The sequence below is a fragment of the Somniosus microcephalus genome, chromosome 23 (assembly GCF_052327205.1).
Source record: "Somniosus microcephalus isolate GS21.2 chromosome 23, FLI_Smic_1.0, whole genome shotgun sequence".
Lineage (NCBI taxonomy): Eukaryota > Metazoa > Chordata > Chondrichthyes > Squaliformes > Somniosidae > Somniosus > Somniosus microcephalus.
This window is the reverse complement of record NC_141009.1, coordinates 37,122,878-37,141,816: the sequence shown is the minus strand read 5'-3', so window position 1 is coordinate 37,141,816 and position 18,939 is coordinate 37,122,878. Positions and strand designations below refer to the sequence as shown.

General features: G+C 43.7%; 1 protein-coding gene across 1 annotated transcript in view; it reads right to left on the bottom strand.

Moving 5' to 3' along the window:
- Positions 1 to 18,939, bottom strand: part of cacna1ba (calcium channel, voltage-dependent, N type, alpha 1B subunit, a) — an 820,126-nt gene that overhangs the window by 204,053 nt on the left and 597,134 nt on the right. Inside the window, exons 13-16 of the mRNA XM_085965795.1 lie at positions 13,202 to 13,405; positions 5,855 to 5,967; positions 5,653 to 5,765; positions 692 to 823 (exon numbers count right to left, since the gene is read on the bottom strand). Of these exons, the coding sequence (XP_085821921.1) occupies positions 692 to 823; positions 5,653 to 5,765; positions 5,855 to 5,967; positions 13,202 to 13,405 (562 nt within the window). The remainder of the gene's footprint in view (positions 1 to 691; positions 824 to 5,652; positions 5,766 to 5,854; positions 5,968 to 13,201; positions 13,406 to 18,939) is intronic.

The window sequence follows — 18,939 nt, the reverse complement described above, 5'->3', positions numbered from 1 at the left end:
TCCCTCCTCATTGGAAACTGGGCGGGAGCAGTTAAAATGGAGGGGGGCCCAACTGCTATTTTAGTCTGAGGACCGAGTGGGGAGCAGTAGTGACATCACTAGCCAGGCCAAACTTGCTGGCAACAGGAGCCAGGGTCAGAAGAGGCCCAATAAGATAAGTTTAAAAATAAATTTGTACGGTTCCTTGTGGGCCAGGAGGAGCAGTAGTGCTCCAATGGGCCCCACAAGGAATTCTTACGCCTCCTCTGACCCCTGCTTCCATGCCTCCGGAACGTGATTCTGCTCCACAAGTCCTCACAGCCACTTACTTTGTGCCAGGGATTGTTCCCATGGGTTCCTGGTGGTGGCCTCTAAGCCGCGCGATTGTGACGGCCAGGCAGCTGCTTCCGGCCAACCTGCTAGGTCACGTTCCCATCGGGAAATAAAATCGACCCTATCCTTTTTCACGACCTCAAAATTATGCAACACTTTTAGCCTCTGTCAATCTCCCCAACCTCCGACAATGTACAGGCTTTGAAATCCCAAGCGTGGTATTCTCTCCCCACTATTTCTTGATTGATTTAATCTCCTCTCCTTTCCTTTCCAATCTTGCTGGCATCTTGCACTACAGGCCTTTGCCTTTCATTTAGGTTTCTCAATAATAAAAAAAAATTATAGTTTAAAATTCGTATTGTACTAGAGTGCGACTTACTGTCCCCCAAAGAGTTGCATTCCAAGTAAGGCGAAGACTACAATGAACAGGAAAAGCAGGAAAAGCAGACTGATGATAGATTTCATGGAGTTCAACAGAGATACCACCAGATTGCGCAACGAGTTCCAATACCTTTAAAAACACAGATCAATCATCATTTTACGAAAACAGCCACAACAGCATCTTATCTAATAATGAGCAATTCTTAAATAAAGCTAGTCCATCCTTTTCTGTGACTTCAATCTTAAAATCACATTCTTTGTAAGACTTTACACTTTGAAGAAAATTAAAATCATTTTAATAAGATTTGAATGAGTTACTGGATGAATATTGATCATATTAGTATGTTTAGCATTTATTGACACGTGTGACATACTTCGAACTGGTTGAGATAATGCATATTGATGTGTAAGTGTATAGATGATTGTAGTTAATAAGTTTGTGAAAATTGTACATTGAGAAACTTCTATTAATGGAGGTTTCACACTAGCAAGGTGGACTTTTCTTGACATGAAAGTTCAATGAGCTTAAAAAGACAGTCAAAGCATAAAATGGATAAAATGGCTTCACAATTGGGAAGAGTTGGAAACTCAAATGAATGCTGCGAGACAATGAAACACTTGAGGCTTAAGTTCTAATTGTAAATAAGCAAGCAGAAAAGCTCACATCTCGCATAGTCATAGAAGTCCTTGAATAATAAAACAAACTAGTGATTACCAAAAGCTGCTGTGTTTCAATGTGTTGTAAGGTTGAATGGACAGGGATTACACAAGGGAAAGTTTGCGGGGCTGTGGGACTAATTAGATAGCGCATTCAAAGAGCTGACACAGGCACAATGGGCCGAATGGCTTCCATCAATGCTGTAAGATTCAATGATTCAAAGTGCTGCAAGACACTGCAGTTGTTTTAGGAGCTTAGTAAGAGGGTGTCCTGTTACCTGCTTTGAAAAATGGCTGACTACAAACATCACATTATAGTAAAAGACATTTTACTTAGTAGCAACAGTTAAAATGTGGGCTAAGAACATAAGAAATAAGAGCAGGAGTAGGCCATACAGCCTCTCGAGCCTGCTGTGCCATTCAATAAGATCATGGCTGATCATCGACCTCAACTCTACTTTCCCGCCCGATCTCCATATCTCTTGATGCCCCAAGAATCCAAAAATCTATCGATCCCAGCCTTGAATATACTCAAAGACTCAGCATGCAAAGCCCTCTGGGGCAGAGAATTCCAAAGATTCACAACCCTCTGAGTGAAGAAATTCCTCCTCATCTCAGTCTTAAATGGCCTTCCCCTTATCCTAGTTCTAGACACTCCAGCCAGTGGAAACAACCTCTCAGCATCTACCCTGTCAATCCCCTTCAGAATCTTGTATGTTTCAATGAGATCACCTCTCATTCTTCTAAATTCCAGAGAGTATAGGCCCATTCTGCACAATCTCTCATGATAGGACAGCCCTCTCATCCCAGGGTTACTTGTGTGATTTCCATAAGTAGCAATTCATTATCAATACCAACATAATACTTAGCAGAATACTTCTGAATCGCACAGGACAGTGGACATGTGGAACTGAGTCCCAGAGATGATATCTGGTTCAAGGTCAATTAATACCTTTAAAAGGGAATTGGACCAATACTTGTTAAGAAGCTCAGCTGAGGGTTAGCGAGATATTAAAACTACTGTTGAATTTTTGTTCTCCATCGGAAATTGGGAATAGAAGTGTTTCTTAAAATAAGTGATGTTGTTGGCAATGGTGCTAGGGGAAATGCATGATAGAATAATCACACTTTGACTCTGGATCTAGCAAACTTGATGGGCCTAATGGCCTTTTCTCATTCTGGAATTCAGGTTTTTATTCCAGCTTCACATAGTTAGGGCAATTCTTATGGTTCTTCCCTGTTCAGAGTCCATCATGTGTATTTCATGCTTAGACATAAGTATCTTTATATAACTGGCTATTTCTAGTAATTGTAATGATCAATAACATGTCATTCTATAGTGGACACTAGGTGGAGCCGTAGAGCTGTATATAGCTGTATGTATAAGACTACACTACCCAGCTGTATGATATTAAGACTACATTACCCATGAGGCACTACACTACCCACAAGACAAGAGTCAAGATGGAAGCCTCTACAGATACAGTACCTAGTCCACATGTGCTCAATAAAAGTGTCTAGCAAAAGCTAGCTGTGTTCATAATAAGAATGTCTATTTATTAATGAACATAACATGGTACCAGGGTGGTGAAGATCTGCTGAAAATTGTGAAAAGCGACATGGAGAATTTGAAGCCACCAGAGCGTTTGAATCTCACAGAAAAAATCGACTACAATTGGCAGACTTTTAAACAACAATTCGAACTCTGCATTGCAGCCATCGGATTCGGTACGAAGCCAGACGCAAGGAAGATGGCGTTGCTGCTTACGGTTGCAGGCACACAGGCGATAGAGGTATTTAATACATTTGTATTTAATCCAGGGGAGAATAGAGAAAAATTAGAAGATGTGCTAAAAAAATTTGATGCACATTGCTCTCCCAAAAAGAATGAGACGTATGAAAGATACATCTTCCGTTCTCGGACACAGCAACAAAATGAGACTTTTGATAGCTTTATAACTGATCTGAAACTGAAAGCACAGACATGTAATTTCTCTGAGCTGAAATCATCCATGATTCGTGACCAGATTGTGTTTGGTATTCATGATAAAAATATCAGGGAACGTCTGTTGAGAGAAACCAAACTAAATTTGGAAAATGCGGTGAAAATATGCCAAGCCAGCGAGCTAGCTCGAAAGCACGCGAAGACTTTCAGTGAAATCAACAATGATGCGATTGTAATGAGTGATAATGCTGCTGTCGGTGCTGTGTCCTACAAGGGGAAGAAACGTGGGCAGAACAGAAATGAAAAGCAATCGGAGGATGAAATTTTTAATTGTAAACACTGTGGTTACAAACACCAGTTAAGACAATGCCCAGCATTTGGAAAAATGTGCACAAAGTGTAATGGAAAGAATCACTTTGCCAAACAATGCTTTTCAAAAGTAAAAACAACAAAAGGGCAACAAGTTAATGTGATTGAGGACACTGATTTAAGTGAGACATTTTTTGTAGGAATGGTGTCATGTGACAATATCAAAAAAGATACAGAAAATGTGCAGCCCTCAGAAATGGACAATGCTGAACATAAAGTCAATGCAGTAAAAGTGGACAAATGGATGATCCCACTGCAGATAAATGGAGCATTAGTTACATTGAAACTGGACACTGGGGCAAAAGCAAACTTAATCAGTATGAGTGACATTAACAATATGAAAGAAAAGCCCAAAATACAGAAAAAGTCAGCACTACTGAAGAGCTATAATGGACAGAAAATAGATAGCTTAGGTGTATGCAGACTTAAAGTGACAGTCAAAGACAAAGTGCATCATCTCATGTTATCTGTTGTGGCTGAAAGACTTGATTCGATACTAGGTGACAAAGCTTGTGAAGACTTAGAACTGGTCAAGAGAGTCTACCGTATAAACTGTGCCATAAGCAGACCAGATGACTCAGGTGATGAAGCAGAGAGCCCATCAAGGATGAAAAGGCCAAAGGGTATCCATGTCTTCAAAAAGCCTAGTTTCTCCAAGAAGAAAGAAAAAGACTTTAAGGTCAAAGAGAAGCCAAAGGAAGAAAAGCACAAAGAGGAAAAACACAAGGAGAAAAAGTCCAAAGATATAACCGCAGCAGATGTTGTTAAGCAGTGGAAAGAGAAAAAGAAAAAGAAGAAGCCTGCACCAGAGCAGGAAGCAGTTCCGGTGGATACTCCTTCTTCCCTCAGGCCAATCTTTGGTGTTCCATTAGCCGAGGCTGCTGAGAGGACTATGCTGTATGATGGGATCCAGCTGCCAGCAGTTTTTCGAGAGTGCATTGACTACATTGAGAGTTATGGCATGAAGAGTGAAGGAAACACTGAAAACCTCTCCAAGCAAAGATCGCAAGGAGACCTCGATCTATACAAGAGCAGATCGATGACAATGCCGCAACTGCATCTTGTTATTCACCGCCAGAACAATCTCATGAAGACACATCAGACTTACCCGTGTTGAGAAGATCCACACGTGAAGTAAAAGAGCCTGATAGACTTAATCTTTGAGTACAATGTAAAGCTTTGAAAATGTGTTGACTGTTTTGAAAATGTTTATGTTTATAGAGCACTAACAAAAGTGTTACTGATATTATCTTTATTGTTTTCTTGAAAGTTGATTGATATTGATTTTGTTAAACCTCAAAGAAAGGGGGATGTAATGATCAATAACATGTCATTCTATAGTGGACACTAGGTGGAGCCGTAGAGCTGTATATAGCTGTATGTATAAGACTACACTACCCAGCTGTATGATATTAAGACTACATTACCCATGAGGCACTACGCTACCCACAAGGCAAGAGTCAAGATGGAAGCTACAGATACAGTACCTAGTCCACATGTGCTCAATAAAAGTGTCTAGCAAAAGCTAGCTGTGTTCATAATAAGAATGTCTATTTATTAATGAACATAACAGTAATGTGACAATGAGGCCATTGTCCTATTTCAACAAAATGGGAAGCACCAAAATGGTAAGCACACAAACATCAGGATTGTCCAGTAACAACAATGAGATGTCTTGTCACCTTCTCACTCACAGTTGTCCATTGGAACAAAATACAAACTGATTCAATGAATGAAAAACCAATGAAATTTTTCAAGGGAGAAAAAAATGAACAGTTCTAAATTCATACGGTAAAATGGCAGGATAAAGAACTGGAACTGGGGCAGGATGGAACTAATTTGAATTGGGTTGTGCCTTATAGGCAGTTTAAAGTGATGCAGGTTTAACCATAAAACCTGTCACAGTGCAAACAATGTTTTCTTCTAATTCAATATAATTTTTTTTAAAGAAATTGAAAAAAGTTCACAATAATTAATATTCTCCTTACTTGGTTACTTTGAAGATTCTGAGTAAGCGAAGTGCTCTGAGAACACTTATACCAAACGAGGTACCCGGTTTGACAGCAGCCCAAATTACCTCAAAAATACTACCAACGATCACCTGCAAAAATAATATACAACACATGTTTAGTTATTGAGCTCTGGACATTAATATTTCCACTGCATGCAATCACACAACCTCAATCTTACCCCAAAATCAAAACAGTTGAATGAGGAATGGAAGTAATTTCTTGGCCCCAAACCAAACATCTTCAAGGACATCTCAGACAGAAAAAGTCCAAGGAAAACAAACTCAGCAAAATCTGAAACAAAAATAATTTATTTAAAATATATCAAAGCACATAATTGACATGTTAACAGCTCATCAGAGAAACAGTTTGTAACTATTTGCTTAAGTATGAGGACTACCAAGTTTATGCACATAGGTTTCCAACTCTACAGAATCAAAAAACTTTACAGCACAGAAGGTGGCCATTCAGCCGACTGTATCGGTGTCACCTTTCTGCTACAGCAATCCAAGCTAATCCTATTTCCCTACTCTCTCCCCATTGCCTGTATCCTCCTCTGCTTCATCTGTTTATCTGTTTTACCCTTGAAAGATACAATAGTCTTTACTTCAACTATTACATGCTCTAACAACCTCCTGCATAAAGAAGTTTGTCCTAGTCTCTCTCGTTATCTTTACATTTATAAATAACAAAACTAAAGAAAATCAAGAGGAATATAGAAAGTATTGTGGGAAGGTGTAATGGGAGATCAGAAGGGCTAAAATTGAATCAGAAAAAAGGCTAGCACAAAATATAAAAGGCAAGTGTCAGGGCATTCACAAGGATATATAGGCCCAGATATTCCGATCCCTACGGGTGGGTACGCGCTGTGTATCCACCCGTATGGACATCAGAAATGCCGGTTTCAGGCATGCACTGAAAACCAGCATTTCCGATCTGTCAGATCCTCCGGCTGCCCGGAAGAAGGGCCTCTGCGGGTGGATAGTTCTGCTTTTTGGAGACCCTCCGCCTGCAGAAAACCCTTACAATTCTTACGCCTGGTAAAAGCAGGATAAGAGTTGAAAAAAGCTTTTAAAAAAATGTTTTCACTGATGTATCCTTTAAAAATACTTCTAAAAAATGTAAGCTATTTTTAGCCCCGTAAAAAACTTTAATTATCTTTTTCAAAAAATTTAATTTTTGTTTAAAATACTTAATTTATTGTAATTTCAAGTCATTTAAAAAAGTGATTAAAAAAAATGTATTTAAAGTTTTACTGTGGCGGAGCCACTAAGGGACTCCGATCGAATGTATATACAGGTAGACTACCCTTTATCCGGACTTCCGAAAACCGAAACCCTCTAAAAACCGAAGGTTTTTTCGTTCAGCGTAAGTCGTGCGTACGAACGAAAAAACCTTCGGTTTTTAGAGGGTTCCGGTTTCGGAAGTTTGGATAAAGGGTAAGTCGTGCGCACGACCCCCCGCCGACCCCCCCGCCCCCGACAACCGCCGACCCCCCCGCGGACCCCGCCGGCCCCGACAACCCCGCCAGCCCCGACAACCGCCGACCCCGCCAGCTGCCGACCCCCCCGCGGACCCCGCCGGCCCCGACAACCGCCGACCCCGCCAGCCCCGACAACCGCCGACCCCCGCCGACCCCGACTGACTTACGCTGAGCGTCAGCGTAAGTCGTGCGCACGACCCCCCGCCGACCCCCCCGACCCCCCCCCCGCCGACCCACCTTCCGAAATTCTCCTTTATCCGAAACTCGGCTGGTCCCGAGGTTTTCGGATAAAGGATAGTCTACCTGTAATTCCCTTTAACAATATGTTAACTACAGCCTGAGTCTGTATCTTTGCATATACTGTTTGCATGTACAGAGCGCGGTCCCTTTAAGAGCGCGGGCAAACGCGATGACGTCACGCCGTTCATCACGTGATCCCCCATCGGCGGGAAAAACGTGATGACGTCATGACGCCAGCCACAGGACCGCCCAAGCAGTCCTCGTGGAGCCTCCAAACTGACTAGACCTGTATTCGTAGTTCTCGTGCATTTGTTTGTTAAACTCAGTTTGTTTTACATTAAACATAGTTTGTTGATCACCTGAGTCGACCTCAGTCTCTTGATAGGAACTAGACATTCCTATATTGGTGACCCCAACTTTTGCGAACGGTTTTCGCAGAAGGAACGAAGCATGGAAACAAACGCCATTGCATTGAAGCTACTGCAATTCTGGGAGCAACAAGCGACCTCGTGGTTCGTCCCAGTCGAAGCCCAGTTTGCACTACGGAACATCGTTGCGGATCAGACCCGTTACTTGTACGTGGTCTCCGCACTCGACAGCGCCACCGCCTCGCGGATCGTCAGCCTGCTTGAGAACCCCCCGGACGACCGCAAGTATGAAACAATCAAGGCGCGGTTGTTACAGGTCTTCGGGCTCACGAAGTCGGAGCGTGCCCGCCGACTGCTCGCTATGCCCGGCCTCGGGTACTCCAAGCCGTCTGAGCTCATGAGCCAAATGCTCACGCTCCTTGGCTCCGAACCGGAATGCTTCCTCTTTAGGGAGCTCTTCCTCAGTCAGTTACCGGAGCAAGTACAAGCTGCCCTGGCCCGGTCCGAAGTCACAGACTGCGCAACGCTTGCTGCCGGAGCGGACAAGATCTTTGCGGTGACGCAGCAGTACTGCGCTGCCACGAGGCGCCCATCCCCCACAGACGCCACCCCAGCTCCTCAACCTGCGGGGTTGTGCTTCTACCACGCCTGTTTTGGCGCAAAAGCAAGATGTTGCCGCCCTCCCTGCAGCTTCTCGCCCCCCAAAAAAAATCAACTCTGGCAAAAGAGGACCAGCTCTAACGGGTGCCCCGCGGCTGCGATGGCAATCGGAAATGCTGGAAAGCTTCTGTTTATCACCGACTCCCTCTCTGGTCGACGTTTCCTATGCGACACCGGGGCGCAGTGTAGCATCCTACCCGCGTCAAATCTTGATATACAGGCTGGGAGGCACGGCCTCTCCCTCGAGGCGGCTAATGGCGGGGCTATTCGGACCTTCGGCGGCCAGCGGCTTTGCTGGGAATTCATCACAGCCAAGGTCTCGCAAGCCATCCTCGGTGCGGATTTCTTGTGCGCCAACAGCCTCCTGGTTGATGTAAGGCACCGACGTTTAATCAATGCGGCCACGTTCCACTCCATCCCTTGCCACCGAAGTAACGCCATGTCGCACACCATCTCCTGTGCGTTCCCGCCTCCGGATGAGTTCGCTTGCCTGCTAGGAGATTTCCCAGACCTGACCAGACCCACCTTCTCCTCCACGGCCACGAAACATGGTGTCGAACATAACATCACCACTACTGGCTCCCCGGTCTACGCACGGGCCCGGCGCCTCGAACCTGGCAAGCTCGCGGCTGCGAAAGCGGCGTACGCCACGATGGAACGGCTAGGGATTATTCGCCAGTAAAAAAAAGAGTCCCTGGTCTACGCCTCTACACATTGTCCCGAAACCTGGCGGCGGATGGCGGCCATGCGGCGACTACCGACGCCACTACTCCTGATCGGTACCCGATCCCTCATATCCATGATTTCTCTGCCCATTTGGCAGGAAATACCATTTTTTCCCAAAGTCGACCTTGTTCGTGGCTACCACCAGGTCCCCATGCACCCGCAAGACATCCCGAAAACTGCAGTTATCACCCCATTCGGCCTTTTCGAATTTCTGTACCTCGTCCTCGGCAGAGCTCGTCTATGGCCAGCCGCTACGCGTACCAGGTGATTACCTTCCGACTCCAACAGAGCCATGGTCCGCATCCAATCAACTCATCAGCCACCAGGAGGCAGCCAGGTGTTTTGCACCAGTACCAACGCCGCATCACGGCTTTCAGAGCTCCCACGTCCCAACAGAGCTGAAGAATGCCGAATAGGTGTTCATCTGCCACGACGCTCATCGGGATCCGCTCAAGGCCCCTTACACTGGTCCTTTCCGCGTGCTAGAGCCGGGAGACAAAACTTTCTCGGTGGATATCGGAGGTAAACCGGACCACATTTCGGTTGACCGGTTGAAGCCGGCACACTTGGACCTTGACCACCCGGTCGAGACCGCACAGCCACCAAAACGTGGTTGACCGCCCACAGTCGCCATGCCAGATCAAGCGCCACCGCCCGCCAGCCCGCCCGCCATCCAGCAGCTTCCACTCCAACTGTACAGAAGTCGCTCTGACAGGCTTGTCAGACCTCCTCGCTGTTTCACCTTTTCTGTTAAAGACAATTCTGGGGGGGCGCATGTGGCGGAGCCACTAAGGGACACCGATCGAATGTATATAATTCCCTTTAACAATATATTAACTACAGCCTGAGTCTGTATCTTTGTATATACTGTTTGCATGTACAGAGCGCGGTCCCTTTAAGAGCGCGGGCAAACGCGATGACATCACGCCGTTCATCACGCGATCCCCCATCGGCGGGAAAAACGTCATGACGCCAGCCACGGGACCGCCCAAGCAGTCCTGGTGGAGCCTCTGAACTGACTAGACCTGTATTCGTAGTTCTCGTGCATTTGTTTGTTAAACTCAGTTTGTTTTACATTAAACATCGTTTGTTGATCGCCTGAGTCGACCTCAGTCTCTTGATAGTAATGTAGGAATGTCTAGTTCCTATGTTTCTTCATTGATCGCCATTCATATATTTGACAGGTCTTCCTGTCAAATGTATGAAGGGAGATTCTCTTCTGTGATTGGCTCCCCATGGCCCACGTGATCCCAGGGACGCTGCGAACTACCTGCGCCTCTGGGATACATGGGCCCTGCGCATTTCAAGTTTGAAGAGGCCCAGGAGCGGAATTGTGCGCGTCCTGGGAGCCCTCAGGAAAGGACGCAGATTTTTCCAGATCGCAGGCTTCCGCCCGCGGGAGGCCTGCGATCGGAAATTACGGGCCATAAAGTATAAGAATAGTTAAGGAGAAGAAAGGACCACTGAGGAATGGAGGAGGGAGGAATCTAAATGTGGCAGATCAAGATGTAGCAGAGATATAGGCCGCAATTTGCGGTCAGGATGACGGCAAACCGGCAGCGTTCGCCTTCATTCCGCCTTTGAAACTGACCGCAAATTCGGGATTTGGCGCATGCGGAAATCCTGAAGTTGCAGTCTATCATTCACTGCTCCGATGCAGGCTGCACTGTGCCTCCCGCTCCCCCAACCGAGCCGGCAATCTGTGTAATCAGCCAAATCAGGGAAACGGACGAAAAGTTCAGCTCTTTCACAGTAATCACACTGTTAAATTCCCCACAAAAAGTTAGAACAAAAAGATTTGGGTGTAACTGGGGTTTTGACAACACTATTACTGCTAAACAAATGATAAGGACCTGGAAAACTAATTTTAATTTTGTGCAGTGTGAAATTTGGCCATTTTAATAAAAATTACAATTTTTAAGAAACCTTTCAAAAATATATATATTTTTTAAGTTTGTCCATCTTTATTTTAGGGTTTGCCTTTTCCCCATGTGAGAGCCCCAATCTTTGCTTTGCTCTCTCTTAACATTTTTAAAAAGTTAGAATTTTAAGAGCTTACTCTTTTCGTTGTTCGCAGTCTGTGAGAATTCTGCGTTTTGACTGGCTGCTTAGACAGCCTGTTGACATCACAGCAGTTCGCACAAGGGATTCCCCATTAACTTCTGTTGATTTGAATTGAAGGTCGGAAAACCTGAAGCTTTCGACACAGGGATTGAGAGGTCCTTGTGCAAAGTGTAGCTTCGCTGCTGATCGATAATTCTGGGCCATTAAATTAATATTTTATATCAGATTTGACACATGATTGTTCGTGATAACTGTAGAAAATGAATTAATTCTGAAAAAGTTGCCAGAACTCAAAGTGGATAAGTCACTGGGCCCAAAGGCATTCGCCCTAGGCTGTTGAAAAAAGTCAGAAGGGAGATAACAGAGGCTTTTGCCATAGGTAGAGAAAAATAAGCAGGATAATCAGAGAACAATTAATCTAACTTCAGTTGTGGGAAAACTCTGAGAATCCATCATGCAAGATAAAAGTAGTGAGCATTTAAAAATGCATAGGTAATCAAGGACAGCCAGCATGAATTTGTTAAACACTTCTTTTTTGAAGAAGTGCTCAAGTGGATAGATAAAGCTAATGCAGTGGTTGCTAAATTATGTTGGGGTATAGTCCATAGCTCCAGCTGCTGTGATACCTCACTCAAGTAGCCATTTTTCATATACGAGCCTAGATAGTGAGCACCAGCAACCTATTAGATCAGAGAGGACATCATAATTGAGTCTAATCCTATCCTTCTCTCCACGGATGCTGCCTGGCCTGCTGAATATTTCCAGCATTTTCTGTTGTTATTTCAGATTTCCAGCATCCGCAGTATTTTGCTATTATACTAATCCTATCCTTACCTGATGTCCATACGCATAAACTTTCCTGCAGCAGTCAATGGATCACAACTGGGAGCAGAAGCTCCTGGTCAGTATAGCTCAATTCTACCTTGCACAGTGTTTGTAATAACTGAGAAATCTGCAGAGCCCATCACATTTGCGCTATGCTTCCTGCTCTTCTGGGAAGAATCTTGGCCTGATCATGTTCCCAGTTTAAGAAACTGTCTCAAGTGAGGCAAATTACTGTATATGGTTGCAAAACAGTGTCCTATATTGACGGGATTAAAATTTTGCAAACTAGTTCCATGGGTAACACATCCCATTTAGGATAAGTCTTATTGAGAAATCAGATCGAGTCAGCAGGGACAACAAGGAGGGAGAGGAGGACAAGGAATGTGGCCGCTCCCATAGGAAGAAGCATTATGCGGCAAATTTTCTATTTGGCAGCAACAGATGACTTGACAAGCAAATTCTTGACAAAGAATTTTATTTGTAAGTTATTCATCGTGCCAACTGTGGCTCGTGTCCGCTGTGGCTCAGTGGGTAGCACACTTGCCTCTAAGTCAGAAGGCTGTGGGTTCAAGTCCCACTCCAGGGACTTGAGCACATAAAGCTCGGCTGACACTCCCAGTGCAGTACTGAGGGAGTGCTGCACTGTCGGAGGTGCCGTCTTTCAGATGAGACGTTAAACCGAGGCCCCATCTGCTCTCTCAGGTGGACGTAAAAGATCCCATGACACTATTTCGAAGAAGAGCAGGGGAGTTATCCCCGGTGTCCTGACCAATATTTATCCCTCAATCAACATAACAAAAACAGATTATCTGGTCATTATCACATTGCTGTTTGCAAATTGGCTGCCGCGTATCCCAAAAAGTACTTCATTGGCTGTAAAGTGCTTTGAGACATCCAATGGTCGTGAAAGGCGCTATATAAATGCAAGTCTTTCTTTCTTTCTAAATAGAATGAGTAAATTATTGTAGTGTATTTCCCCACAAGTAAAATGGAGTTCCTCCAAGTGCAAAGTTAATGCCAACATTTAGGCAGACTGAGATCTCAGTTTATCAGTTTTCACCAGGACCTGTGAAAACATCTGTAGAAATGCTTTTGAACCAACTGGAAGCAACATGAAAATATACATGAGAACGGGCTAAATAGGATAGTCCTGCATACTTACACAGAGCCTCGGTGAGCCACATGGGCTGGTCATAGTGGACAATTGCAACACAGAGCGTGTTAAGTGCCACCACGCAGAGAACAATCCAGTAGAAACTCTGCGATTTCACCATGCGTCTGATGAAGAAGCGAAATCTCTTCTCTTTCCTCCGAAAATAGGAGGAGCTCTCATTTTTAACACTTTTCAGGCTGGGCCGAGTAAATCCTGGGAAGAGAGATATAAATTGAAACAAGTGCAAAATTCAGCATGATTGTAACTGCTTCAAATCAAATGAGATGATATTCTATCTAAGAATTTATTCTACATCACTTCAAGCCCATAGGTTTAACTTTATTTTAAAGCTGAGTGCGTTATTCAGATTTACTGGAATATTGTGCAGCAAGTGTGTTGTAGCCAAGGAATCCTTTTTGTATTAACACCATTTAAGCTCATTTGTGATGACTTATTTAGTTGCAGCTCCTAAGATGGTGCTATTTAAATAAGCATAATTATCCAATCACTCTCTTTCGAACAAACTACTGTCAGTTAATTATTCATGACAGCACCAGTTTGTGCAAATGTCTCTTTAATTATCTGGTTAGCAGTGGAATTGAAGGTCATAGGAATAAGTATAGACAAACAAGAACCAATTATCGCCACAGTACTGGTTTGGGGAGGGGAGGGGTGTTGACTGTGGAGGGCAGCTGGTCAGGGCTAAATATTGCAATGTTGGGAGGCAAGAATATTCCAGCGTTCTGCTTGATTTGGGGACCTGAGGTTGAATCTAGCCCAAGGAGTGTTAGAATGGAAGACTCCTGATGACTCTCGGGGTCTCAAGTGAAATGAGTTTTGGACAAGCGCTGGTCAGTTCCGAGTGAGCACAAATAAACAACACAATGCAACTCATAACTTAGGATCAATTGGTACCAAGTTCCCCGTCTCAACAAGATTCCTTAAGCATTACTGGTATGGGGAATGGGTCTCACATTGATGTAGTACATGATGCTTTTCCGAGGTTCTCAGTCATAGGAACAGGAGTAGGCCATTCAGCCCCGCCAGCCTGTTCCATCATTCAATTAGATCATGGCTGATCTGTAACTCAACTCCATCGACCCAACTTGTCTCTGTAACCTTTAGTACCCTTGCCTAACGAAAATCGATCAATCTCAGTTTTGACATTTTCAATTGACCTAACCTCAACAGCTTTTTTGGGCACATTGTTGAATTAACAGTCTTGAGGGGCTGAGTGGCCTACTCCTGTTCCCATGTTTATCCTGCACCTAAACCCTAGTTACAACTAAGCCTGAAGTGCTTGATGGCAATAAAGTAAGAAAATATGCAGTATTCCAACACAATTACCCATCACTCTGAGCCGCACAAGGTTCATAAGAAAAGATGACATCTCTTTCTCATCCTGTTTTATAGTTATTTTGTACCTTCCTTGATCTTTCCCTGGTACTATGCATCACACTTCTGGACATGTACCAAGGCCTCTGACATTGGTGCCAGGAGCAGTGTGGGTGGTAGAGTGGCAGGAAACTTTCACAGTCAGTAAAATGTATCCTTCTAATATCACCAATCTTCTTTCCCTCCCTCAGGGAGGCTTGTTCCACTTGACACCTGTCAGAAAGCTAGGCTGAGAGTGAGAGCTCATTGTGGGGATGAATCCAGGTCCTCACTCTCCCCAAGTACCAGCTGTCTGATACTCCAACACATCTCTATAGTATTTAACTCTGCTGTACATTTTTCTTTTATAAAAGGTGTCAATTTTAACATAAAGGACCTGAAACAGTCAAAACAGTAGCCATGCCTAAACTGGTCACAAGTGGCCCGCACACAACATCCACATTATTATGCAGTATATATCTCACTATTTCATTCCCTGTTAAGATTCAAATGTAGTTATTCTCACAGCAAGTGTTTATTTGTTGCTACAGCAACATAATACATGGAATATTTAAGCTTGTTCAAAATTGAACTAAGTAATTGTGTTACTTAGGTGATGATTTATTTTTCAGACAGTCATTTCCTTAAGAACCCCAGAAACAAACAGGAGGAGTTAAATACCAGAAACTGTTTATGAGTAAATGAGATGATGAGTTGGTGTTCGCACAGAATTGCCTCAGTGCTGATTCTCAAAGAGAAACTATTCTGACAGGAGACCCACACCGTCAGAGTTCACAAAATATTCTCAGTTACCCTGATGCTTCAGTTGGCTCCTGTGGCTGCTCTGCTTGACAGACAGAGAACATCTCTGGAAAGCTTAATAGGAAACAGCAGATTGAAGTAACAAATTTACGCTCTAGTGGTACCCAATTGTTGCCATTAATCCATTAGGTGTCAAATTTCAAACTACATTTTTCAAAGAAAATGCATTTTTAGGTCAAATGGCTGAACAAATTTCTCCTGCAGTCTTCCAGCAGGCCTGAGAAACTGAGAGAGACTGCTGCAGAAGACAGCCAAAGAAAATTGAACATCAAAAGAAACGAGCAGTGGAGGGAGGCAGCAAAGTAAAAACAAAACAATGCCATCGAACAACATTTCTGACATTCTCCTCCAATTAAAAATTTGATGCCCCTTTGATTTCCTCGAATCCTGCTGGAAAATGGCTGCCAGCTGACTGCAGGCGAAGTGACCTGAGCTGCCTTTCTGTTTATTAATGCAGTCAGACGAATGGACAATTTGCCATACATCCATTTTAAATACCGTCTCTTTCTGTTACAGTAATTGGAAGTTGCTCAATTCAAATTACGGGGTAATTCAAGTTTGAATTGTGCTCAAGAAAAAAAAAAGGCCTCGAGTGCTATTTTGTTCCAATCGCTTTATTTGCATTGCTGGGTAATTTAAATGCTTTCACACAAAAAAATAACAGAATTAACAGGAGTAGACTGCACTGCGGAGAACCCTCATGATTAATCCCAATTTGCTGAGATTTGTTTTATTAAATTATTTTTTAATATTTAAACTGTAATAAAAAGGGGGGGGGGAAGAAAACAATTGGAAGACTTAACTGCACACTTGGTGTTGCAAACTTTGTACATAACTGGACAATGTCTCGTGGTGTTGCACACATGGAGTGTGGTTTTCAGATGAAGTGGGGTTAAGTGGGCAGGGGACAATTGGAGCAGGATGCACAGACATTGTGTCTTAATTTTTATACTACCATTATAAATTCCTGTGTCTGCACTGATAATGGGAAAACAGCCTCTGTAAAAGTGCCTCCGCTGACAGGAGGGTATAATTACAGAAAACTCTTTGGTATCCGGCACAGACAGGACCAGGATGTTGCCGGTTGATTAAAAATTCCGGATGACGGAGAGGGTTATCGACCGAGGCTATTTTTAGCAAACAAAAATTTAAAAATCAAAAAATGTGCAGTATACAGTAATTGGGTACTCCCAGCAGCGCGGGAGAGTCAGACTCCTGTTATTGAGGTGTTCGGACTTCCGACAGCGCCAAGAAGCCGAGTAGTGGCAGTTTAGAGAACTACCCCCACTGACTAACCTGGCCACCGCGGGAGACTCGGACTCGGCAACATTTCCGGTTATTGAGGTGTTGTTTTCGGAGTATGAATTTTGCCGTTTAATAGAGAATTCCGGATATTTAGGTGCCGTTGAAACAAGAGTTTCCTGTACAGGATGACAAATTTACAGAGGTCGTTTCCATTATAAATGTGGACATAGTCATTTATAAATGGAAAATGCAGGTGGGAAATTTTAACTATGTTATATAGATGGACTATTATAATTTTACAAGTTAATTGTGTGGGCCTACTTTCACACAAGCTGCCTCCAACAAGTTGTAACTGATCATTCTCTGCCATCTTAGACAGAATCGATACTGTCTTGGACAGAATCAAGGACCTCAAAACACATCGTGCTGCCAGCCCAGATGACATTTACCTGATTATATCCTTAAAGAGGTGGGAGATGTGCTTTGTGAGCCCCTTGCCTGTATATTTAATAGCTCGCTAGAGTCAGGGACTGTTCCCTCAGGTTGGAAATGTGCTAATGTAGTTCCAAATTTTAAGAAGGCTGACAAGGGAGCGAATGGCCATTAGTTTGACTCAGTAATAGGGAAGATGCTCGAAGTTTAATGGTGCTCACTCTGACCTGTGCTCCTGCGCAATAGTGAAACCATTTCGTTGAGGAATAAGACTAGGTTGTTATAAAATTAAGCCATTGTATCGCAGGTGAGGAGTCCAGGCTAGAAGGAAAGTGGATGGTACACACAGGCCTCCAATTCCAGCCTAATGTAAATGATGGGCTTTTGAACAGAAGCTGTTATTGAAAGATTGGGGCACTTGGAAAGTAAGAAAATAAAAAACCCTTGAAAAGGAATAAAAAGAACAAGAGTAAAATCACTGAGCTCACGCTCACAATAGGGAGCCTCGGTTGAAGAGAGCATAGGCTGGAAAAGTGGGGCTACAGTGTTGCATTCTAGTGATCTGAGTGTTGGGAGTAAATGTTGTCCATCAGATAATCTTGGACTCTGTGTGCTGTCTACTACTATCATCACACGTGGCCCAAAAAAAAGCCAAAAATGAAATGTTGGTGATATGAGATGCAGAAATAATTAAAATAACACTAACTGCTGCTGGCGTCATCTACAGAAACTGCTGCAGGCTTCGGATCCGCTCCAGCTCCTTAAAAAAAAAAGGAAAAAAGTGCAGCTTTTTTTTTTTTTAAAAAGAAAAAAAAACATTTTTTACAAAATGCACTGTCTTCATTATACTAAAATGTAAACCCAGAGAGCACGTCACATGCAGTCCCTCTCAATCCACTCGCCCTGCCATTGGCACTAGATTCTCACCATTGCCCTCTCCACACTAGTGGTTAAAAAGGATGTCTAGGGGCTGTATCTATTCTTCCAATCCAGGCGAAGTTTGGTCAAAATATTGTGCCCATCCGAGGGCTCTGAATGCCATTTTTTAGTTTCAAGTTAGCAGTGCTACCCATATGGTTCAGCCTCGGCTGGTCTGGCGGTTTTTATTTCCAACTGTACTCTGCTTTTGCGTCTGGGCCACTCGGAGCTAATGGGCAAATACACCCTTTATGTTCTCTTCGGTTTTCTCCCAGTTATCTCGTGTCAGTGCTGACTCTTGCCCGGGTATAGTTCCACCAGCATGGGCAGCCGTGCTGTACAGAGACTGCACTTTATGTACGAGACTGGGTAGTCAAGTGTTGTCTGCTGATTTGAGCATTGTTGCCATCAAAGCTGAGCCTGCTTCAGTCCTCATCGACCGGCAGTTAAAATGTTTGCTTAAATTCGCGTCAGTTTTCCCCCGCGCACCCACCCCCTCCCTAAGCCAGGAGTGCGGAACCCAATTGTGGCACCCCAACTGTTACCGAGGCTGAGATCTGCTAACTCAACACAGACTGGAGATTGGACCGGTGACCTCCTCGTTTGAATAGCTCAATATTATATCAGGTGTCGCTGCTGTTCTTCAAAATTCATGTCAAGTTTAATGTGAAAAATTGCTTGCATTGCAAGCAAACAAATCTAGCCCAAAGATATGCATAGTCTCTTATAATAGCTTCTGGTACAAGTGCAGTTCCAATAGGGAGCTAAAGGCAAATTCAGAACGGACAAAAATTAGATCTCAGATGGAGCTTAATTATCTTTTTGATATCACCAATTTTCTGTTCTTCAATGAAAAGAGAACAATATTCTATTGTGTAGTTTAAGGCAACCCACCGTGCCTTCATCAACAGCTGTCAGACTCGATCCAAACTAACTATGGGAAAGCGACATGGCAT